The sequence below is a fragment of the Lactuca saligna genome, chromosome 1, assembly GCF_052625555.1.
Source record: "Lactuca saligna cultivar CGN05327 chromosome 1, ASM5262555v1, whole genome shotgun sequence".
Lineage (NCBI taxonomy): Eukaryota > Viridiplantae > Streptophyta > Magnoliopsida > Asterales > Asteraceae > Lactuca > Lactuca saligna.
Window position 1 is genome coordinate 9,271,254 of NC_136417.1, and position 24,556 is coordinate 9,295,809.

Below are 24,556 nucleotides of genomic sequence, written 5' to 3' on the forward strand. Positions count from 1 at the left end.
ATATATGACCCATTTAATAAACGGGTTGGCAGGTTGGCGGGTTGGCGGGTTGAAAAACTCAACCCAAACCCATTTATTTCGTGTCGTGTCGCGGGTCATGTCAAGAATTGCCAACCCTATTGTACAATACAACATTTTAAAGCAGAAATTGATGTGTATGGAGAAATTTTGTTGTGTACTAGTCAGTTCCCTTATTAATGTAATAAATTATAAATAAAAAAGGAAAATAAAGAAATGAAAAAGGCAAAATTGTCTTTTTTAATCCAACAAGGACCAAATTGTAACATTCGGATCCCATGGTACTTTATATTTTTCAAAATTTCCATTTTATAGGATCGCCACGATATGGTGAGGAGGCACCACGACGTGGCAAGTCAAGGTCAGCCCGTGTTTTTCATTTAAGACGCTACGACATGGTAGTATAAGCCACGACGTGGCAGATGGCAAATAAGAAACCCTATTTTCTGGGTTTTGCTCCTTATTTAAAGGAATGAGGAGGCTAGGGTTTGCTCTCCATCAGTCTCCATCATACATATGAAACCCTAAATCTCTTTTCTCTCTCTCTCTCTCTCTCTCTCTCTTTCTCTCTCTTTCTCTCTCTCTCTCTCTCTATATATATATATATATATATATATATATATATATATATATATATATATATATATATATATATCTTTCTCTCTCACATTTTGAGCCTTTGTTGGTGCTCTTGAAGCCTTGGAAGGAAGAAAGAAGAAGAAGTGAGCTGAGACTCAACAAGCTAGTCCTCATCCTTGGTATGAGAAATCTATGGACTTTTGTAAGTGTCCAAGACTCGATTTTTATCAAAATAGGTTGCTAGATCTTATGTTTTGTCTTTTAATCTTCATGTTTTGTGAGTTGGAATGATGGGATCTGATAAAGCTTGCAAAATTATGAATCTAGGGTACTTTTGGTATGATTATTGGTTAATTCTGGTTTCTTGGTGGGTTTTGAGCCATGCATAAGATTTCCATAGAAAAACCCTCTTTTGGCTCATTGTGGCTTTAAGACATGTATTGGACAAGAATGTCTATAAAGCACCAACTTTCATATTAGATTAGGTGTTAGAATTTGTTCTGGAGTAAATGAGCTATGAACTTTTTGGAATAAGTGATTAATGGGGAAAGTCATGCCATATTTAGCTCCTTTGAATATGGGGTTTGAGATTTTGACCTTGTGGATGGTCTTATCGGGTAAAGTTGGAAACTTTATCCTTTTAAACCTTGTTTCATATTAGATCTGAAATCTAGAGCCTTTGGGATCGAAGAAAACAACTGAATCTATTAAGTTGCTGAAAACCCAGTTCCCACGACGTGGTTCAGGTCGCACAACGTTGCGGTGGGAAAAATTGCAACTGACTGCTATTGGAAGGCCACAACGTGACAATTGACTAAGGTTAACGTTGACCCTTGACTTGAGTTGACTTTTGGTCAAGCAACTATTTTGGAAGAAGAACTCAATGTTTATTTGGTTTGACTGATTAGGTGATGCGTAGCAATGGTACTATATTAGTGAGAGCTATAGCAGTTGAGCATTTTCTGTGAGGCGAGTCTTCTCGCCACACTAGTGGGTTGAAGACAATGCCGACCCTTCGTATGTGTAGGATGTATGTGAATAGTTTAATTATTACTGATATAATTGGGTGATACATGCATGGATCCAATCTGGGCTCAGAGTCATTATGAACTCAGGGTTGATACGGACCTGATACAACAACTTGTTGTTTGTAACATCCCGATGTTGAGGTATTTTCAAATTATCCCTTTATTATCAAGACTTATAATATTTAGCCCTTGTGTATGATAAAGTTAGCAAAGTGGCCCATAGTGGTATTTTTGTAAATTCGAATTGAGGCTTAGTACGTTGGGCGTATATTGTGTAGGTTGAGCATACATGCACAGGGTTGAGTACATTGAGTGTACACCCAGTACGTAGTGTGTACGTGAAGAATCCTCAAACACTGATTTTTAGGGTTTGGTCCATATTTAAGCATCATTAACTCCTCATTTCTCATTCCTTTCTGGCCTCCAACCTTCATTTCGTCCTTTGCAACCTAATCCATTGTGTGTGATCCTTTGAGCTCAAAAGTGTGTATTTGAGGAGCCTTTGAAGCAAGGTAAAGAAAATAGCATCCTCTTGGAAGATCAAGACCTTCTAGATATAGGAACATCTCACCTTTAAGATCCATTTTGAGGTATAAAGTTATGAACTTGATGATTCTATGCATAGATCTAGGTTAGGAATGGAGTTTGTGTCCTTTTGGTCCCATTATTTGGGTATTTTTGAGTATAAGCTACTCCAATCCATTTAATTCGTCCTTTCAGTCGTTTTGTGGTGTTTAGAAGCATAAAAATGTGGACTTGATCACTTATTCCTTTCCATGCAAGTGCTATAAGGTCTTAATGGGTTAAATAGATGAGATTTTTAGTATTAAGCACTTTTTGGCCATGCAAGACCTTAAAGTTGGAAACTTTATAGTCAAGAACATTATTTGGGGTTTGGATCTAACTTTGGATGAAATGACTTGCTGTAATAAGCTCTTAGTGAGAAAAGAGTTGACCAGGTGCGTACGTTAGGCGTACTAGGTGGTACATTGCATGTACGCAGTCAGAGCCCCATCGCCTGGTTAACCAGCAAGTACGCCCCACGTACAGAGGAGTACGTTAACATACTTGGTTGAGTCGACTCAGTTGAGTTAGCTTGGATGAGTTGACTCGACTGGGTGTTGACTTGACTTTTGACCTTTGACCAAGGGTATTTTGGGAATTGTTATTTATGTAGAATGGAAATTTTTTTGATTACTAGGAGTCGATTGAAGTGAGATTTAATGAATACACTCCACTCAATAAAGAAATGAAGTTCATGCCATTTATAGTATATCTGGGGTAAATTAAAGGACCATAAATGTAAATATAATTATATTATTTTGATTGATTGTAATAGGATCCAATGGATATACTGTACTCAATAGAAAAACTAAAGTTTAGTCAATTTATAGTAAAATTTTGGGTAACTTAAAGGATCATAAATATAAATATAGTTATATTATTTTGATTTGATCGGGATCAATGACCTTTTTCCTATCACCCTCTATATAAGGTATGTTTCGTGGTTTAAATTTTTTAAATCGGGCAGACGATCCTTGATTTTAGTTTTTCATATCACCTGGGTCACCGATATATCCATGCCTCCTTGTTTTTGGTTTTATTGTCTAATTGATTTGTCAAAGCTAGTTCCCTTTATGTTGTCATAAAATCATCTTTACCATGATATCAACAAGTTTTGTAGGTTTACCTCACTCAAAAGCTTTAATTTTTCACATTGTTAATAATACTATTTTCCACATTGTTAACAATACTAATGACAAAATCAAAGCTTTTGACATTCATGGGAGCTTATGATCACACAAATAACAGTCGAGTGTAAGAATCACTTTAATGACATCTCTACAAACCTTGGGGATGATACTTGCAACTCCTTCTTTTGATGTGTTAGACTAAATGACAATAAGTAAGCCGAACTGTCAATCCACGACACTATACAAATGCGGAACAAAATTAGGAAAAGACCACAATAGTTGCAACTCATTTTGTCATGTTTTGTATGTTTAAGTATGAATTTAATAAATTAATGGTTATTTTATATTATTTTTTACCGTGTTTTAACTAAGTCGTTTTCTTGTTATTTAAAAGTAACACTGTATGCCTCTTTGCACACCTTCCATTTCATCTAATTCTATTCCTAGCCTTTTCCTATATGTCATAGTGTGTTACATAAAAAAAATTTCTTCTTGTGTCGTACAAATAAAAACACAACACAATTTTATGGTCTAACACCCCAACAATAAAAGAACATCTAGTAATGGATGAGTGGAAAAGACCAAAATAACATCATGTGAAAGATACATGACAGTCGTGAGGGATATAAACACATAGGGGCTAATGATATTTAGGGCAAGAAGGAAAGATGTTAGGAAGATTTGAAGTGTTGTAGAAATGCAACAAATAAAGCCTAAACAAATTTTAAAAACCACATGAGCGATTCTTGTAATTTTCTCTTATGTATTTGACAATTGGTAAACATTTTTTCAAATTTGGTGTGATTTCTATTTATAACATCAAAACATTACATTGATTATCAGGATTTGATTCAAGAATAAATATGATATACTATTCAAAGATTCATCATAAATGATCAATGATCATACGTAGATGTAGAACCAAATTTCAATGAGACACATGTTTAATTAACTTAATACAAAATAAAATTAAACAATACAAAATAAAATTAAACAAAATTTAAAATATAATGTGATTAAAAATGATCATAAATTATTATTATTATTATTATTATTATTATAAGAATTAAGAAGGAAACAAAAGAATTTATAAAAGGTAAATGCAATTGAAGGCAAAAACCGAACCAAGGAGGCAACCCGGTTTTAAATTAGAGAGGGCGGCCTCAAAAGATGCATAAACATTATACGACGGTTTTATTAAGCCACAGACGCAGCCATGAAATACTGCAGGTGGGTGATGACGAAGGGTTTCTCCTAGCTAACCTTCAATTCATCGCATGGAATGAAAGACTTGATTAAATTGGATTTTGGAAGACAACCAACAATCATCCCTTTTGGCTTTATGCATTCTACTCCTTTTAATTTTATTGATTTGTGGTTTAAGGATGTTAATGAAAATTAGGGTTTTAGTTTTGTATGTGGAAGTCTGCGTTTCTTCTTCCTCAAAATGCTACGCTGCGTTTCAACATTCTTTTTTATAATATGATCACGTCTACTTTTCATTCTCAAACTCGTTTTTCATCCCCGCAAATGAACCATGAGCTAACAGGTTCGGTGCTTTCTTTTAATCGAATGATTGAGACCATACCTGTACCTCCTGTTCGTCAATTCAATCATATCTTGATTAAAATTGCTAAAATGAAGCAATACCCTACTGCCATCTCTCTCATTCTGGACCATGACCTGTTAGGCTTCAACTCTTCTGTTAAACCTAATTTATATACATTTAGCATTGCCATGAACTGCTTCTGCCATACAGGTAGAGTGGATTTAGGTTTCTCAGTGTATGGAAGAGTGGTTAAGCTCGGTTACAAGCCCGATTCTGCTATCATTCATACTCTGATAAGGGGGCTTTGTGATAATGGTAACATTTGTGAGGCGCTAAAGTTTTCTGAAATGAATACGAATAATGGATTACAACCAACAGTAGTTAGTTACTTTTGGTACAATAATAAACGGCATTTGCAAAAAAGATGGCCCACAAGCTGCTCATCGTTTTCTTCAGCTTGTGGAGGAAACTAAGGGCTTTCATCTAGGCACAACTGAGTATAATACAATCATCAATGGCCTTTGCAAAGATAGACATCTTACTGAAGCTCTAGAAATCTATTTCGAAATGGAAAAGAAAGGTATTCTTCCTGATGTTATAACATTCGATAGTTTGATTCAAGGTTACTGTAATTTGGGTTTATGGGAAAAGGTGAATGGATTATCTACTGAAATGAAAGCTAAAGGAATTTCATATGATATAGTCACGTTTAGCATTTTAGTTCATTATTGGTTTAAACAAGGTTGGACTGAAGAAGCACATAAAATTATTAAATTGATGTTGGAAAGTGGAATGAAGCCTGAAACTTATATGTATACTTCAGTAATACATGGCTACTGTTTACTTCGTAAAGTAAATTATGCTAGAAAGATCTTCACTTTTATGATTCACAAGGATGTGTGCCTAATGCTTTCACTTACACTACACTAATCAATGGATATTGTTTGGTTGGAAAAGTGGATGAAGCTAGAGAGATCTTTGAGGTTATGATTCAAGAAGGGTATGCACCTTGTGTTGTTAGCTATAGCATCTTGATTGAAGGATACTACAAGAGCAAAAAGAAAGAAAAGATTGAAAAAGCATGTGATCTCTTTAGTGAAATGTATGGAAATGGAATTGTTCCTAATGTAGTCACCTGCACCTCTCTTATAAATGGTTTATGTCATGTGGGAAGACCCAAAGAGGCATTTCGGCTTCTTATTTAGAACTATGGAAGATAATGGCATTAAACCTGACATTGTTGTTTACACTAGCCGTATTGATGGTATGTGCAAAGCTGGGGAAGTCAAGGATGCCTATGAAATTTTTCGTGGACTCCCTAGTAGAGATTTGCAACCTAATTGTCATACTTATAATGTCTTGATGGGTGGATTTTTTAAGCATGGTTATCTTAAAGATGTGAATGATCTGATTCAAGAAATGGAGGTTGAAGGTTGCATGATGGATGGTGTTACTTATAATTTAGTTATTCAGGGATTTCTTCGACATAATGAGACAAAAAGGGCACTTTTATATCTTGAAAGCATGCTTGATGTTGGTTTCTCTGCAAATGCAAGTACAACAACTAAACTAGTGTACTTGTTGACAACAAAACATTTGAATAGGGCATCGAAGGAATTGCTTAAGAAGTTTTTTAGTCAACAGAAAAAAAAGGTTAGATGTTGTGGGATTTTGGATAGAAGGGGAATTCAATTCCGTTCCAGTCTGTGTTTTGTTGCAAAAAAGTATGGAATTAAATTATGTAAGAAATCACAAAGGGTTCTTTGACCAATGTGTTTTCACATTCCATCTTAAAACCCATGGAATTCAACCTGCAGCATTTTTCCTCCCTGCACAAAGTACTCAATACCCTTTTAACCCTACAAGGTCTGCTAATCCTTCAAACATGTGGCTGAATGGAATCCAAATCCTTCAAATTCTAATTCCTTTGACCGATTCCAATTCCTTCCAAAACATTTTGCTAACCAAACGCCCTCTTAGATTCCAATTCCAATAAAGGAAATGACTGAAAGCACAGGCATAGAGGGTGTAAAACACAAGCCAGTTGACAATACGTGTCTATGGTATTTCCTGTGAGGACAGCCAGGCAGGCAGAAGGCAAGTTGACAATGCGATAATCTGGTGGAATTGGAATTCGAGATTCCCTTCCGCTATTTATGTGATTGCTAAATGGATGGAATTCAATTCCGCTACAATATATCAAACTCCGTTTTTGAGGATTTCATACTGGGAGGGTGGAAAGAATTGAATTTCATTTGTACTTTTTTTATTAAGGGACCAGAATACCCTTATTATATATTTTGAAATAATAAAGTTTTCATTGTATATATATGTGTTTAAAAGAAACAAAAAGTATTTAAATCAAATAGGAATTTAAAGATGATCTATTTTTAGGGAAATGTCATTTTGGTCGGGTATTTCAATGTAGTGAAATGTTACCTCAATCAGAAATTCTAACAACATAAATAGTATACAGAGAAATCTATAAGTTTACAAAGCAAAGAAAACAGCATCATGCTTTGATTACTTTCATTTCTAATTCTTAATTTTTTTTTTTTTTTTAATTTTATGTTAATGTTTTTTCTTATTAAACCATTGTACGTTCAAAGTACAACAATTAAATAAAAAAAGTTAATATTTAAAAGTGAAAGTTAGATGCCATAATTAGACAAATAAAAGAAAGTACATTCATTTATCCCAATCAGGGGCTAAATGCAAGATATAGCTAAGTACTTCCATTTGTTTGTCTGATATAACATCATACTTTCAAAGTACAATGCTTAAACATGAAAAGAAAGAAAAAATTAAAATAAAATTAGAAATGAAAGTTAGATGCTATAATTTTCCAATTATTTCCATTCCTTCATTTCTTGATTAGTCATCTTTTACAGGAAGTGCACCTCTGATTGCTGTTCAGGTATTATGGAGACACTAGGTGCAATCACATTAGCCACTGAAATCAAACCACCAACCAACTATCTGATACTTGGAAGACCTGTTGTACACTATTTTGTATTACCTTTTTATTTGTCAATTGCCTTCTACAAAATTGCCAATCACCTTCTACTATTTTAATGCTATTTGACTTGACTGGTGTGAGACCTATGTATTACATGAGTATATTAAAAATTAAAATTTTAATATAAAGTTGTAAGCATTATGTATTTTTAAAGTAATAGTTTGACATAAATACAAATAATATAATGAATAGAGTAAGAATTTAATATATTCTAGGAGATTTGAAAACATTAAGGAAAGAAAAGGTTATAGAACCTTTATTTTGAAATTTAATAGAATGATCTACCTTACATAGATAAACCATCATTAAAATATGGATTTTAAATTTTAGAAAATGAAAAGATAAAACTGCAAAAATGGTGTATGTGGTATGGGCTCTTTCTTTATTTGTTTTTATTTTTAAAATTTTAAATAAAAGGGAAAAATATTTAAGAAAATAGAAAAACAAATTAAAATGGTAGATTGGTCTTTTCAAGTTTAAGAAGGACTAATTCCACAAACAAACTACCTCAAAAAGATCATTAAACCAAAAAAGTCGATGTTTGGACCAAACATCAGGAAAAAAAGCATACCATAAGGACCATTTTTGCAGTTTTGTTAGATGAAAAATACAAGAAAATGACAAATAGAAAAAATAATTCAAAAATGACATGTATCATATTAAACATTTAGCAAAAATGATTTCAATTTATTGTCAACAATATTGACAATATGACCCTACTATCTAATGCCATTAGGCCAAAGTCCATTTTTTTTTTAACTCTTTTTCAAGTTTTAATAAATGAGAAGGATGAGGTATACTACCATTTTGACCTAGCTTTTCCGCAATGAGATCCAAATCATTCATCAAGAACTCAAAAATATTAAATCACAAATTATGATGGACTTTGAATGAGATCTTCTCATTAATGGCTTATTTATAAACCTTCAGGATGAAATTTGAAACCCTTTTTCTTTTGGGTGTTAGACAAAATGGCGGCAAGAGGATATCTAATTAATGGAGAAGTGGAAAATACCAAAATACCTCATGTGATGTGGACTAAAGTTGTTGCATTTTGGCAATTCATAAACAACATTTTTTTCCATTCAGATTTGGTGTTTTGTATTTATATTATTAAAACATTACACCGATTCATATTTTGACACAAAAATAAATATAATTCAGTTTTTTGGATTCATTATGAATGGTCAATGACAATAGACGAATTTAGAACCAAATTTCGACTTTGATTGGCAACAAACGTAACATAGTATAAAAAAATACAATATCATCATACATGGACATAAATTACTTGTTCATAAAAAAAATATAAGGTAACAAAGAAATTTATAAAAGATAAAGATAATTAAGTAATGTAAATTGTGAACTATATAGAAACTCAATTAAGTGTCCGGGTGACATTCTTTTATTTTTCAATTTTGCATGACATTATCATAACTAATTTGATAATATAAAATCTTTTTAATGTAACATAAAAAAAAACAATGATAAAATTTTCAAATTCATCAATCTCATACATCATGTCTCGAAAACATCCAATATACAAACTATCCAAAATATCAGAGTAAAAGAAATCATAATCATGGAAACATGAGGGGGGAGAATGTTGTGCCATCACGTCGGGCCTTCCCTTTCGTACCGGAAGTATCTGAAAACCATAAACATAACTATAAGCATAAAGCTTAGTAAGCTTCCACAAAATACCACATATAACATACATATAAATATAACAACACATGACTGTGTCGGTTCCATATCAACCCCATGTAAAAAGAAGTAGTTGTGTCGAGTCCGTATCAACCCCGAGTCCATAATGACTCTGAGCCCAGACCGACTCCATGCATATATCATACAATCATAATAGTAATAGTCACATAGTCATCTATATCCTACACATACGAATCGGTTAGTCAGTATTAGTGCCTTCGACTTATTAGTATGATGAGAAGACTCAACTCATAAAAAATGCTCAATTGCTACAGCTCTCACCGACATAGTATCGCTGCTACGCACCGCCTAATTAGTCAAACCAAATAAGCCTTGAGTTATTCCTCCAAAATAGGTGCTTGACCAAAAGTCCACTCAAGTCAAAGGTTAAAGTCAACGGTTAAAAGTTGACTTTTGGTCAACTGCCACGTCGTGGCCACCTATGGTCACGCCGTGACCCTCCGGTAACAGCCAAACATGATTTTCCCAATCGCCACATCGTGGCCATTGGTTTTCAGTCGCTTAATAGATTAAACTGTTTTCTTCAATCCCAAAGGCTCCAAATTCCAAATCTGATCTGAAACAAGGTCTAGAAGGATAACCTTTTCAACTTTACCCGATAAGACCATCCACAAGGCGAAATCCCCAAACTCTAGATTCAAAGGGGCTAAATATGACATTACTTTCCCCATTAACCACTTATCCCAAAAAGTCCATAGCTTATTTACTCCATAACAAATTCTAATATCTAATCTAACATAAAAGTTGGTGTTTTATAGACATGCATGTCCAATGCATGTCTTAAAGCTATAATAAGCCAGAAAGAGGGTTTTCTATGGAAATCTCATGCATAGCTTAAAACCCATCAAAAACCTAGATCCAAACCAAAAATAATACCCAAATTCCCATAGATTCATAAAGTTGTAAGATTTATGAGATCTCATCATTCCAACTCACAAAACATGAAGATAAAGGGAGAAAACATAAGATCTAGAAATCTATTTGATAAAAAAACAAGTCTTGGACACTTACAAGGGTCCAGAAGATTGCTAACACAAGGGATGAGGACTAGCTTGATGAATCTTGGCTCACTTCTTCTTCTTTCTTCCTTCCAAGGCTTTAAGAACACCATAAAGGCACAAAATATGTGTGTGTGTGTGAGAGAGAGAGAGAGACAGAGAGAGAGAGAGAGATTTAGGGTTTCACAGGGCTGATGGAGACTGAGGGTGAGCAAACCATAGCTTCCTCATTCCTTTAAATACGAAGCAAAACCTAGAAAACAGGGTTTTCTCTTTTTCCAGCTGCCATGTCGTATCATATACTGCCACACCGTAGCGGCTTAAATGAACTACACGGGTTAACCTTGACTTGCCACGTCGTAATGCCTCCTCACCACATCGTGACGATCCAATAAAAGGCAAAATTTGCAAAATGTAAAGTACCTTGAGATTCAGATGTTACATTTAATATGAACCATAATCTATATAAAAAATAGTAAACCACACTATTTAAGTCGCTCATGTTAACCTATCCCAGAGCCCATATAAGAATCACAGAACAATAAACATATTTTGGGTGTGTCATAAATATTTTGGGTTGAATCGTGGACCTCCCGTGTGAGATTTCGCTCCTCAACCGCTAAACTCTCATAACACTAAAACTAATAATTCATTGTGTAAATACACATATACCAACAAAAAACTGGGGCTAACAAATACGTACCACAAAGAACCACCAACATGTTACCAACCGAACCAATAAAAACAGTAGCCAAATTGTTTGGTAGCCAATATGTTTGATCGATAATACCATGTCAATTAAGTAGTATTTGTATGATAACGATATAAAATTTTGAATACCACAGTTGCATTGTACCAATCAAATATCACAAACAAATCTTTGAAGTAAAAAACACAAGTACATGAATGAAAACTCTTTTTCTACTTATTATATTTTGACTAGCACGTGATTGGCGATACCAAAAGAATTACTAGCACATAACTCTAAAAGAGTAAAAAAGAATACTAAAACAAGCGACAACCACAAGTAGACAACTTCATTTCACATTCATGTTTAGCTTATCAAGTGTCAAACTCTTCAAAAATATTTATTAGTTAAAAACTTTGGTATATATCAATACCAATATATACCAACTACATTTTTTGGTTGTCAATTTAGTTGGTACAAAACCAAGGTTGCAGAAAACGTTAGACGTTAGCTAGTCGGTGGACTGGGGTCTAAGGATTAATCGGCTAGGCGGGGATTAATCAGAGGATTAATCGGGGACCATTAATTATTATGAAAATTATTCAAAAATTTATAAATATAACTTTAATCGTAAGAATATAAATAAATAAGCATAAAAGTTTAATAATAAGTTTAACAAGCACAACAATTTATCATCAAATTAATAAAAAAACTTATTCAAATTTTAATATATCTTAAGAAAAATAAATTTGGGTATTTGTACATTTGAAAACATAGAAATTTTGAAAATTTTGGAGAAAAACTTTAAATTTTAATTTTTAAATTTTTTTTTTATATATTAGTTGAACATTGAAATACTATCAACTTTTGGAATTTTGAAAATTTTGGTTTAATATTTAAAAATTTGAAATTTTGAAATTTTGGCCGATTAGGCCGCCTAGGACCGATTAGAATTGTCTAGTTCCGACTTTGACCCCCTTTGACTAAAACCGATTAAGCCGACCGATTAGCCTTATTCCTATTCGGTTGTAGACCGCCTAGCGATTAATCCCCGATTAATCGGCCGTCTAGACCGATTTTTACAACACTGTACAAAACATAATCGGTACGATATTGCTATTGGTATTTAAATTCTTCTATCGATTATAGTTGGTATGATATTGCCATTGATAGTTAAATTCTTTTGTTAATTATAGTTGGTATGTTATACGGTTAAAAAAAAAAAAACTTTGATACCTATAATTCCACCCCTAAAATTAAAAAAAGGAGATTGACTTAAAATGTAAGGTAACACACGTATAAACCTAATGGTATGAACTTACGGCGAGGTGAAGCCAATCCAAAAAGGCAAAGACACGGAACCTGGTTTTAAATTAGAGAGGGCGGCCTTTTGGACTTGCCCAAATTAGTCGCATTATTTTCAGAAGATATAAATACACATTTACGACGGTTGTATTAGGTACAGGCGCAGCCATTGAAATGCTGCAGGGGATGATGGTTGGGCAGGGTTTCTCATAGCTAATCTTCAAATAATCACATCAAGATTTGATTAAATTCAACTTTGGAAGTCAATAATCATCCTTTTTGATTTTATGCTTTCGACTCTTCTAGTTTTATAGATTTGAGGTTTAAGGATGTTAATGGAAATTAGGGTTTTAGTTAATCATGTGGAAGCCTGCGTTTCTTCTTCCTCAAAATGCTATGGTGCGTTCCAACATTCTTTCTTATAATACGATTACTGCTACTTATCATTCTCAAATTCGTTTTTCTTCCCCACAAATGACCTATGAGCTAACAGGTTCGTTGCTTTCTTTTAATCGAATGATTGAGACCATACCTGTACCTCCTGTTCGTCAATTCAATCATATCTTGATTAAAATTGCTAAAATGAAGCAATACCCTACTGCCATCTCTCTCATTCTGGGCCATGACTTATTAGGCTACAACTCTTTTGTTAAACCTAATTTATATACGTTTAGCATTGCCATAAACTGTTTTTGCCATATAGGTAGGGTGGATTTCGGTTTCTCAGTGTATGGAAAAATGTTTAAGCTTGGTTATAAGCCCGATTGTGCTATAATTAATACTCTAGTAAGGGGGCTTTGTGATTATGGTAACATTTGTGAGGCAGAAAAGCTTGCTCATGGCATTATGAATGATGGATTACAACCAACTGTTGTAACCATTGGTACCATAGTAAATGGGTTTTGCAAAAGAGGCGACTCACAAGCTGCTCTTCTTTTTTTCCAAGATGCAGACAAAACTATGGGCTGTCAACCAAGCACAACTGAGTATAATATACTCATCAATGGTCTTTGCAAAGATGGCCATGTTACTCAAGCTTGTGAGATTTATATAGAAATGATCAACAAAGGTATTTTGCCAGATGTTGTAACATTCAATACTTTGATTCAAGGTGTTCGTAATTCAGGTCAATGGGAAGATGCAGATGGATTATTGATTGAAATGGAAACTCAAGGCATTTCATACGATGTAGTCACATGTAGCATTCTAGTTGATTATCTATGTAAAAAAGGCGAGATTGAAGGAGCACATATAATGATTAAATCAATGTTGGAAAGAGGAATGAAGCCTGATACTTATACATACACTTCACTAATGCATGGCTACTGTTTGCCTGGTAAAAGAAATGATGTTAGAATGATATTCAAGATTATGATTACACAAGGGTGTGTGCCTAGTGCTTTCACCTTCACTACACTAATTCATGGATATTGTTTGCTTGGAAAAATGGATGTTGCTAGAAAGATCTTTGAGTTTATGATTGGAGAAGGGTATGCGCCATGTGTATATAGCTATAGTGTCTTGATTGAAGGGTACTGCAATAGTAAAAAGATGGCATGCATAGAAAAAGCCAAAGACCTTATTAGTGAAATGCATGGAAAGGGAATTGTTCCTAATATAGTGACCTACACCTCTCTTATAAATGGTCTTTGTCACGTGGGAAGACTCAAAGAGGCATTAGTGCCTCTTAAATATATTCTGAATCAGGGTATTTATCCAAATATATTTACTTACTCTACTTTGATAGATTCTTATTTAAAAAATGAGAAAATGGATGAGGCCCTTAAGTTATTTAAAACTATGGAAGGTATTGGCATTAAACCTGACATTGTTGTTTGCACTAGCCTCATTGATGGTATGTGTAGGGCTGGGAAAGTCGATGGTGGCTATCAGGTTTTTCTTAGACTTGCTGCAAGTGGTTTGCAACCAAATTGTCATACTTATAATGTCTTGATGGGTGGATTTTTTAAGACTGGTTATCTTAAGGGCGTGAATGATCTGCTTAAAAAAATGGAGGTTGAAGGTTGCATGATGGATGGTGTTACTTATAATTTAGTCGTTCAGGGATTTCTTCAATATCGCGAGACAAAAAGGGCACTTTTATGTCTTGAAAGCATGCTTGATGCTGGTTTCTCTGCAAATTCAGGCACATTAAATGACCTAGTGAAGTTATTGCACACAGAAGAGTTGGATAAGGCATCAAAACAAGTAATTAAGAAGTCTTTCAGCTAAGCACACGAAAAGGTTATAAGTTCTGGCCAGATTCCCTTTTGTTGCAAATGAGTAAGGAATTGAATTCTGTTAGATTTCACAAACAAAGTTCTTTCATTGATGTCTTCTGACATTCTATCCTGTTAAAACTACTCAAATACCCTTTTAACCCTAGATTGCCACAAGTAAACATCTCTCACCTCTCCATCTGCTTCTCCACTTCTTGTATAATGGAGGTGTCTAAAATAGTGGAAGGAGTTTGTAGTTGATTTTGCATGGAGCCACTTACAGGAAATGACTGAAAACACAGTGCAGAGTGTGTAAAGCTCAAGGCATATGATGATTCTGACTAAAAAGAAAAGATATGTGGAGAGCCAAATTTGGTGGAAAAGGAACCAACCAAAGAACCAAATTGGATCTGATGATCCGGTCTGAATCTGCATTTCTTGTTTTTATGCATCCAAATTACACCCATGAGGTAAAAAATTTAAACTACACTCCATGCTCTTACATTTCAGACATTTCATATTTCAATTTAGCCTCTGAACTGTTTTTTTTTTTTTTATTTTATATAGAATCATAGTTTGGTGGCTAAATCGATAAAATGGTGCAAGTTCATTGATGTTTACTAAAAGTAATTGAAGCTTGATTCTGTAGATAAATGGAAAATAAATAGTTTCCTGACTTAAAAAGTTCCATGAAAAAGCTAAACTAGTTTGGCTGTCCTTGAAATCGAGGGTATAGTACTTTAGCTACACTTGGTAGCTAGAAGATTTTGGCCCCTTTTCTCTATTAAGTGTTGTATAGAATTTTTTGGATAAATAACGTTAAAAAGCAACATAACACTTGGAGAAATTAAAGTACAAAATAAATGAAGGCCAGTTTAGGGCTTAATGAAAAGCATAATTTCCCTGACCTTCTCTATTAATTTGTTCTTTCTGTATTGAGCCAAAAAGGAACACCCATAAATAGCTTTACCGGATTAAGTCTTGTCCCTATTAAGTTGAAGCAATACCTAAGAAAATAGGATTACTACAAATAATGTTGGGCTGTATAAGTTGAAAAGTAGTTACATGTGCAATTATAAATTTAGGTCTTAATTGTATGTTTTAAAGCTATAAAAAGTTACTGATATTGGCTCTCTACACCCTGCAGGCTATTTTGCTATGAAGTGAGGTTTGTGCTTATTGTAATATATATGCTATTACAATGCAAACATATGGATGAATTTAAATACAGAAACGGGCTAAATAACAATGTACTTTGATCTATTTTGTTTATTATAGCATCCTACTTTCATTCTTCATGTTGTAGCAATACATGTTGAAAAAATCTACCTAGTTATAGCCATGTTATCCAAATACAATGGAGCTTCCACTGCCATAATTGGGAAGATTTTTCAAAGTACATTGTCCTAAAAAGAACATATAGAAAAAAACGATGAAATAGCCTATAATAGGGTAGATTTTTCACAACACAATACATTACTAAGAAAAAATAAAAATTGAAAGTATAATGCTGTAATGGAAGGGATGTAGTTATGGATGATAATATCTGGTTTCCCTATCAAGTATTATTTTGACTTTATTTTTCTCATTCATAAGTCTATTTAAGTCAATTTGTATTGTTTATTTTATATTTTTTTTTTTGCTGATCTATTAACAAAAGATTTTAAGATGGAAGAGATAATTTTGACGAGTCTACAAGTAAGTAGGCTGTTTTGGGCTTTACTTTATTTGTAAATGTTAAATATGTTGAAAATTAGTGGAACCATATTAAAGATGCATAGAGCTCCATAGAAAAGAACTGTACATTTTCATTTATTTTACAGCGAAGATTAAAATAAAAATTAGGCCAGGTAGTACAATGAGTAAAAGTTTATACTAGATACACGTAAATAGAAGGTGAAAAAAACAGAGCAAAATCGAAACAACACCAAAAAAGGTAATTTTGGAAATGTAGTAATTGAAAGCATTGCATGATTGTGGAGAGTACCCAAATCCTAACTATTAGCAAAAAACCAATCAGCGGACATGATATGCAATGCTTTCAATTACTACATTTCCAAGCCAAACCGGTGGAAATCAAACTTCTGTTAATTGGTTGACCATTTTACCTACAACATTTCTACCCTTGAATATATATATACACGCACAACATTTCGTGGAGTCTGTTAATTGGTTGACCCGGCGGAAATTAAACTTCTGTTAATATTTAGGTTATCCATTCCGTCCGATAAGTTTTCAAGTATAACGAAACATTACCCATCATCTAACTAGCTTCTTTTTCCAACCCAACCAATCTAAATCTAAATATCTAATTATAAACAAAAATGATTTGTGTGGGTTGCCGTGTCTATTGTTGGGAATTATAGAAAATGATGCTATGAGAACTGAGAAGGTGATGAACCGAGAAAATGAAATAAATATTTATAATAATTTAAAAGTATATATTAATATACTCTATTAATTAGCAATAGTATTGTTCTTGCTTATTCCATATTACCCATCATTCTTTTTCGTGCTATTTACTCCCATATTTTCTATGTTTCAAGATTTGCCACATAATTTTATATAGTTTGACAATTTTAGTCCATATTTTGTATGTTTCCAAATTTTGTCACAATACTTTGTATAGTTTGACAATTTTAGTCCTTGGCATGTTGTAATTAGAGATTGGCCATATATTTTAATTTTTCCACTTTAAGTCCTACTATTTTGTTTGTTTCAAGATTTTACTACAATAATTTCTATAGTTTGACAATTTTAATCCATGGCATGTTGTAATTAAAGATTGACCACATGTCTTTTAATATTTGCCACTTTAAGTCCCTTTGACCATTTTAGCCTTCTTTTTGTCCCTTTTTTCATCTTACTACTTATTTTTCATTACAGATGACCACACGTGTTTTAACATTTCTCACTTTCAGTCACTTTGACCATTTTGACATTCCTTTTATCCATTTTTTGTCTACTGATTTGTGCTTTCCTTTTGGGCTTTGTTTTCTCATCGTCATCATTTGTGAATAAAACAAAACGCATTTTAGTAATATCAGGTTCAATAAACGTACAAGAACAACCACAACGGTAACCTATATAGTTCACAACGGTGACCTATAGTTCACACGAGCTCACCCACTAGTTAGTAAATATACAATAAAGGTAAAAAGTAAATAAAAAAAGTTCTCATGGATCATAAGATAAATACCGATCAAAAAAATAAATTTTAAACAAATAAAATGAATTTAAAAAGATTAATATAAAAAATATATATATTTAATAACATATGATGAAAACGAGATACTTTATTATTCGCATTGACCTTAATCCTTAACCGAATAGTTTAAATTAACCTGTGTCCACTTAGAATTATAATCATGTTCTTTGTTCTTTTTATCCAAATTGGGCTCAAAACTAGCCCATATAAACTCAAGCCCAGATTTTTAACCCTAGAAATTAGAAAACATATCGAATTTCGAATCCAAAAACCCTTTGAACCTACATTTGCTCCACACGATAACAGCAGCGGCATCCTGCTGAGCATCAGCGAAGAGATTGTTAAGGTAATCTCTGGTGGAATTCATAACGTGATGTTTTTTCATTGCGTTTTTTTTTTTCATGTTTATTATCAGTAAGAATCACTCAAATCGCAAACTTGGTACCTGAATAATGCAGTTAACACTCTAAACTGTTGTTTTATCCTGAGTGTGCTATAAGTAGTTTAGCTAGGTACATTGATTGCATCTACTGTCTTCCTCATTTTTTGGATACAACTAGTGTGAATTAAGCGTAAATTTCTAAATATCTAGAAGAACCAGGGATACGTTGTCTATGGAGGTGCTCGTTTATTTTCTTCTGATTAATATTTAGTGTGTGGTTAACTGTGTAACTGTGTTGTCTCACAATTTATGAACTTGATTTTGAACTTCCCTTCTCTGGTAATTTGTTTTCTTATTAATGACTGTTTTCTCTGAACCCTTGCTATTGACAAACAGATATTTGAAGATGTATACCTCAATGAAGAAGATCTCTAAGGATAAGGATGTTAAACCTACTGAATTTGAGCAGAGTGTTGCCCAGGTGATCTTCTGAATATCAAAGATCATTGCTTAATTGTTGTTGACTGTTACAATTTTGATACGTATGATCTGTTAACATGTCAATGCAGGCGTTGTTTGACTTGGAGAACACACACCAAGAGCTCAAAAGTGACTTGAAGGATCTGTACATCAACTCAGCAAGGTAATCTTATATTATTTAGAAGTTAGTGTGGGCTTTCTTGTTACATCATTGAGATCTAATATGCTCTTTGGTATCTGCTTGCAGCCAAATTGATGTTGCCAACAACAAAAAGGCTGTTGTGATCCACGTGCCATATAGATTGACCAAACAATTCCGCAAGATTCACCCTAAACTTGTGAGAGAACTTGAGAAGAAGTTCAGTGGAAAGGTACATGTGTGCTGTTGTTGTTGACTATCATATGTGAACTAAAAACAAAAAAAAATTCAATTTAAGCTGACTGAAATTGTATGTGGTGACTTAATGGTGGTGGTAGGATGTAGTTTTCATTGCCACCAGAAGGATTGTGAGGCCACCAAAGAAAGGGTCTGCTGCTCAGAGACCTCGCTCGCGTACACTCACTGCTGTTCATGAAGCCATGCTTGAAGATATTGTACATCCTGCTGAAATTGTTGGGAAACGCATCAGACACAGGCTTGATGGATCTAAAATCATCAAGGTAAGTAAACACTCTTTAATAATCTTCTCTGTTTTACCCTTCATATATCATAATAGAATATCTTGATCTCTTGATTCTCTTCATCCCTTTATCCTAGTTTTTGAAAGTGAATTAAATCTTTTTTGCGTTGTTTAGATTTATTTGGACCCAAAGGCTCGCAATGACACTGAATACAAACTGGAGACATTTGCTGGAGTCTACAGGAAGCTTTCTGGGAAAGATGTTGTCTTTGAATACCCGATCACAGAAGCTTAGATCTTTTTTTTTTCTTAAGTATCATGATGTCATAGTTTCATTACTGGAAATTGTTGAAATTTTGACTATTTATGTGAAGCAAGGAACAAGCTTTTTCCATTTTACTTGCTTTTAAAGAAGTTTGAGACTGGCTTGCATTTGGACAAATTGTTAGTAGCTGTAGTTCTGGTATTTGTTTTTCAAATCTTGGTGTTTTTATTGCTATTATTAGCTATTTATGATATTTATTTTAGTTGTATAGCTACATGGGTAGTTATAATTTGAGAGAATGGTTTAATTATTAGTGTCTGTTTTTTATGATGGTTAGCTGCCGGTTAAAAAGTTAACTGAAAAACTAGCTGATAAAAAAATAATGTTTGATAAAAACTAGCTAATAAACTAGTTGGGAGATATAAAATAACATAATATGAGTATTTATTATGATGATGTTCGATAAAAACTAGCTAATAAATTAGTTTGAAGATATAAAATGGCATAAAAACATTTATTATGATGATTTTTTTTTATAATTAATTAAGTATATATTTAGAATATTTAAAAAAACCTTTTATTACATTACAATTTAAAAAAGTTTGAAAAAAAAATTACTTGTGTGCTGGATATGATCATAATCTTATAATAAACAAATTTTAATTATATTAGTTTAATAAATTGTATATAAACATTTTTTTTATATAATTAAAAGATGGTTGTAATTCTAATATATTATTCAATTTTATAAAAAAATAAAGAGAAATTAAACATCCTCTTATATTTTATTCCTACTCATATTCTTATCATATCAAATGGTGACAAGTTGAATAAATTATTATTAATTTTATTAAATATATCATGTGACAAATGTCACAATTTGATATGGTAGGAAGTTGAATAAAAATAAAATATAGAAGGATATTTAATTTCTAAAAAATAAAGCATAAACGTATGTATATTCGAATAAAATTTGTCAAAAAGAGGGAATTGTTAGAAATGTTTCATTCCATTGCTATAACCTATATGGCAACAACATATGGTTTTTATAAAAAGAAGGAATTGTTAGAAATGTTTCATTCCATTGAGATTATGACAAAACCATATACGATTTTTTAACTGCTTTAGGGCGTGCTCGATAAAACTAGTGATTAACGAGTAGCTAACAATTGGTAGCGTTTTGTTAAACGTTATATGAGATAACTTTTAAATTTGAAGCGGTTTGTTTAAATTAAATGCTTAAAACTTGTAATGACCAATGAGACTTTTTGTTCAAAATGCAACGTTTTGTCATATTGTAAAAAGTAGAAACTCCCAAACGATCCTTACGAAACATGCATTTAATATTTAAGACAAAATCACAAAAATAGTCTCTGTGGTATGCAATTTTTTGGGGTTTTAGTCCAAACCACAATTTTTTTTGGATTAGTGGTCATTTTGAGCTAGTTTCATTGTGTATTTGGTCATTCTGAATAGTGAAATGATTGTAATACCCTTGGGTTATTTATTTTTCATTTCTTTCATTTTTCTTAAAATCTAAATACTTCTTTATTTATTTAACTAATTAAAAAAAATAAAAGTCTCTCTCTCTCTCTCTCTCTCTCTCCCTCTCTCTCTCTCTCTCTCTCTCTCTCTCTCTCTCTCTCTCTTTCATCCTACCGTCATTCCTTCCAAAGATTCGGTGATATCTTCGGCCAACCACCACTGTTCATCATCTCCAACCAGCCACTAACCCACCATATTCAACACCCTCCGTTACCTGCACATCGTAGCCGCCACCACCATCATAAATGAAGTCTGTCTTTCACCTATGACGTCCTCTGGTGAAACCCTCCAACCATGGACATGATCAGATTCCGATTACCCCTCTAGAAAAGAAAAAACAATTCTAAAAGCTTCTGAAAGATTAAAATCATTTGAAACTCTCACCCAAACCAAAAAAACCAAATCCCATCTGATAATTTAAATCATGTTTGAAAATTGGTAAACCTTAATAAGATGGAATCCTAATTGGTTTGTTGGGGAGAATAGAAATCTGGGAGATAATATTAGGAACTGTGATCTTGGAGAATGTATGCATTCAAATGGAAGTGGAGACGATGGTGATGTGAACTCTGAAGATGTTGCATCTCAGGCTAGAAATTTCAAACAATCACTTCACTGGTGTTGCATCTCAGGCAACCTCCCTTCTCAATTTCTATCAACTGAACCTCACTTTTGTCGGATACACTCACCTCGAAGTTCAATTTCACCATTACCAATCGTAACCCTAATAAGAAGATCGTGTGTGTATACGATCCGATTTATGTTTTGTTTAATTTAAAAGGCGTCGATGTCGGTGACAAATTGATTTTGGCTTTGACGATGGGGAAGAAGAAAAAGATCTGAAGAACAAAAAGAGTTTACTATTAAAGATCTAGGTTGATACTAAAGTGAAGGAGAAGATCGAAAGCTTCAAGACTATTGAACAATGGTGGTTGGCCGAAGATATCACCAGATCTTTGGGAATGAAAGATGGTGGGATGGAAGAGAGAGAGAGAGAGAGAGAGAGAGAGAGAGAGAGAGAGAGAGAGAGAGAGAGAGAGAGTTTTTTAATTAGTTAAATAAATAAATAAGTATTTAGATTTTAAGAAAAATGAAAGAAATCAAAAAGAAATGAAAAATAAATAACCAAAGGATATTACAATCATTTCACAATTCAGAGGGATCAAAAACACAATAAAACTAGCTTAAAAGGATCACCAATTCAAAAAAGTCGTGGTTTGAACTAAAAACCCAAAAAATTGCATACCACAGGATAATTTTTGCAATTTTGTCAATACTTTATTCCATATTTCCATTCCCTTTTTTTATTAGTGTATAAGGCTATCATACACACATTTTGAATACTAAAAAATGAAATAGAAATAAAAAAATAAACAAGCAATTATCATTAAATTTTGTTGCCTTTTATTATCAAAACAAAAATCACCGCTTTTTGAATTATTTTATTTCAATAGAATATTATTTATAAAAATATATTGTTATATCAGAATATTACAACGTGTAAAATTTTAAAATCTTTAACAACATATTTTTATGAGTAATATCCTATTAGATTATTTTATTTGAAGTGTGATTTTTCTTAGAATATATTATTAATATGATTTTATTTTTTGGAAAAAAAAGTGACGAAATTACTGAATATTTATATAAACGTACATACATAATACATACACATACATATGTAATAAATTGTCAAAATATGATATATTAACACCATTTTTATATTTGGTTAAATACCGGTTAAATGTATGTAATTACTAATTACGTTTTTCATCATTTTTATATTTGGTTAGAACAAATTTTTAAAAATGTAATTTTTGAACACCGTTAGGTCTAGATCTACTCTTATATAAATTTGAACAAGATTTAGTTAATTGTATAAGAATAACAGGTATAGCATACTAGCATAGTCTACTACAATAGATGATAAGATACTTATTCTTTACTTGAAGTGTTTTATTGTCGATCGTTGCAAATTACTTTAGAGAACCTCGATAGTTATCTGAATAAATAAATTGTAACAATAATCTGAATAAATAAATTGTAACAATAATAAACAAATTTGTCTACACAGAATTGATTGAACATGTGATATTACAACACTAAATACGTATTACAAAGCTAAGCATGTATTTCTTATGTATTTATACAAAGATTACTAACTTAAAAAGCTGTATAATACTTATATATATGGACTATGGAGATAAAGAATAACATGGAACTATGAGAAATCACACCAATAAAAAAGATTTTTAATGTGGATAGATCAGGATAATCGTCCACATAAATACAACAATATCCAAGATTACAATAATCTAGCTATGCAATTATGATCTTTATTCGACGCCCTTGATTTCGTGATCATTTTCACTACTAGAATTATTGAGTAAATAGAGGTTTCTCAAACAGGTGCAGAAATTAACCTCCTAGAAATAATCTCTGGGGGTCCAGGATTCTGAACAGGACTACCCTGACCCTGAGCGTCTGCACGGAGAAAGAAAATGGTATGAATTTGGAAACACAATTAATAATATCTTGGAATTTTTCTTTAATGATAACGCATGCCATTAAGCCATATATGGAAGACAGAGGAAACCGGAGTTAGCATTAACACCAAATCAGATGCTTAATTTGCTGCAATTTTATACCAAGAAGTTATATTAACGGAATTAATTGTATGAGCATAATGCATATACGTTTACCTATAGCATGGGCAGAACCCAAAAAAGTACTAAAGATGAATAAGATACAAGAAGCAAGAGCAATCCACATCCTAGACTCCATACACAATTTCATAGTGTACTAGTTTGGCGGTACTGCTTATTTAATTCTCGATCTTTTTGTGGCTCTATATACACACATATTCAAGTCTTATTCTATATACACACATATTCAAGTCTTATGCAATGCCACATGAACTTCCGGGTAATTCCTCATGGAATACTGTATCAAAGCATTTATTATGGAGAAAATTCAATCAATATTCTTTGTTTTTTCAATCCAACGGCTTTAAACGAATGTTTTAAAAATCAATTCGAAACAGTTGAACTAGGAACAAAATAAGTGAGCAACTAGGCCTAGTTTCGTGTCTATTTCTGGACTGGAATGAACCGAACGGTTTAAAAAAAACCAATTGAATCGATTAAATTGAATAAAAATACAGAAAAACAAAACGTTTTGCATAACAAATTTTGGTGGTCTTTTTACATCTATTTAGACTTTTCTAAAATT

The 24,556-nt window shown here is 32.7% G+C and overlaps 2 protein-coding genes, 1 long non-coding RNA gene and 1 pseudogene across 3 annotated transcripts; 3 read left to right on the forward strand and 1 right to left on the reverse strand.

The window, feature by feature from the left end:
* Positions 1-4,483: 4,483 nt before the first annotated feature.
* LOC144996950 (uncharacterized) lies at positions 4,484-7,388 on the forward strand (annotated as a pseudogene).
* A 5,260-nt stretch (positions 7,389-12,648) lies between these two features.
* On the forward strand, positions 12,649-16,221 carry LOC144997041 (uncharacterized). The gene is made up of 2 exons (XM_078956893.1): positions 12,649-15,295; positions 15,973-16,221. The coding sequence occupies exon 1, from the start codon at positions 12,967-12,969 to the stop codon at positions 14,836-14,838; it is 1,872 nt and encodes a 623-aa protein (XP_078813019.1). The 5' UTR covers positions 12,649-12,966; the 3' UTR covers positions 14,839-15,295; positions 15,973-16,221.
* Positions 16,222-18,276: 2,055 nt separating this feature from the next.
* Positions 18,277-19,994, forward strand: LOC144997130 (small ribosomal subunit protein eS7). Its single transcript, XM_078956995.1, has 6 exons — positions 18,277-18,379; positions 18,812-18,896; positions 18,985-19,058; positions 19,143-19,266; positions 19,373-19,555; positions 19,691-19,994. Exons 2-6 carry the CDS (start codon positions 18,822-18,824, stop codon positions 19,808-19,810), a joined length of 576 nt encoding a protein of 191 aa, XP_078813121.1. The 5' UTR covers positions 18,277-18,379; positions 18,812-18,821; the 3' UTR covers positions 19,811-19,994.
* A 3,490-nt stretch (positions 19,995-23,484) lies between these two features.
* Positions 23,485-24,232, reverse strand: LOC145048071 (uncharacterized). The gene is made up of 2 exons (XR_013682703.1): positions 24,028-24,232; positions 23,485-23,809 (listed from the first exon to the last, which is right to left on the reverse strand). It is a non-coding gene; the product is annotated as an uncharacterized LOC145048071 (long non-coding RNA).
* Positions 24,233-24,556: the final 324 nt, after the last annotated feature.

Bases quoted from the DNA above. Each gene is read 5' to 3' on its own strand.
- LOC144997041 (XM_078956893.1), top strand. From the start codon at position 12,967: ATGTGGAAGCCTGCGTTTCTTCTTCCTCAAAATGCTATGGTGCGTTCC.
- LOC144997130 (XM_078956995.1), top strand. From the start codon at position 18,822: ATGTATACCTCAATGAAGAAGATCTCTAAGGATAAGGATGTTAAACCT. The intron at 19,059-19,142 runs GTAATCTTATAT...ATCTGCTTGCAG, and splicing joins CTGTACATCAACTCAGCAAG to CCAAATTGATGTTGCCAACA. The intron at 19,556-19,690 runs GTAAGTAAACAC...TGCGTTGTTTAG, and splicing joins ATGGATCTAAAATCATCAAG to ATTTATTTGGACCCAAAGGC.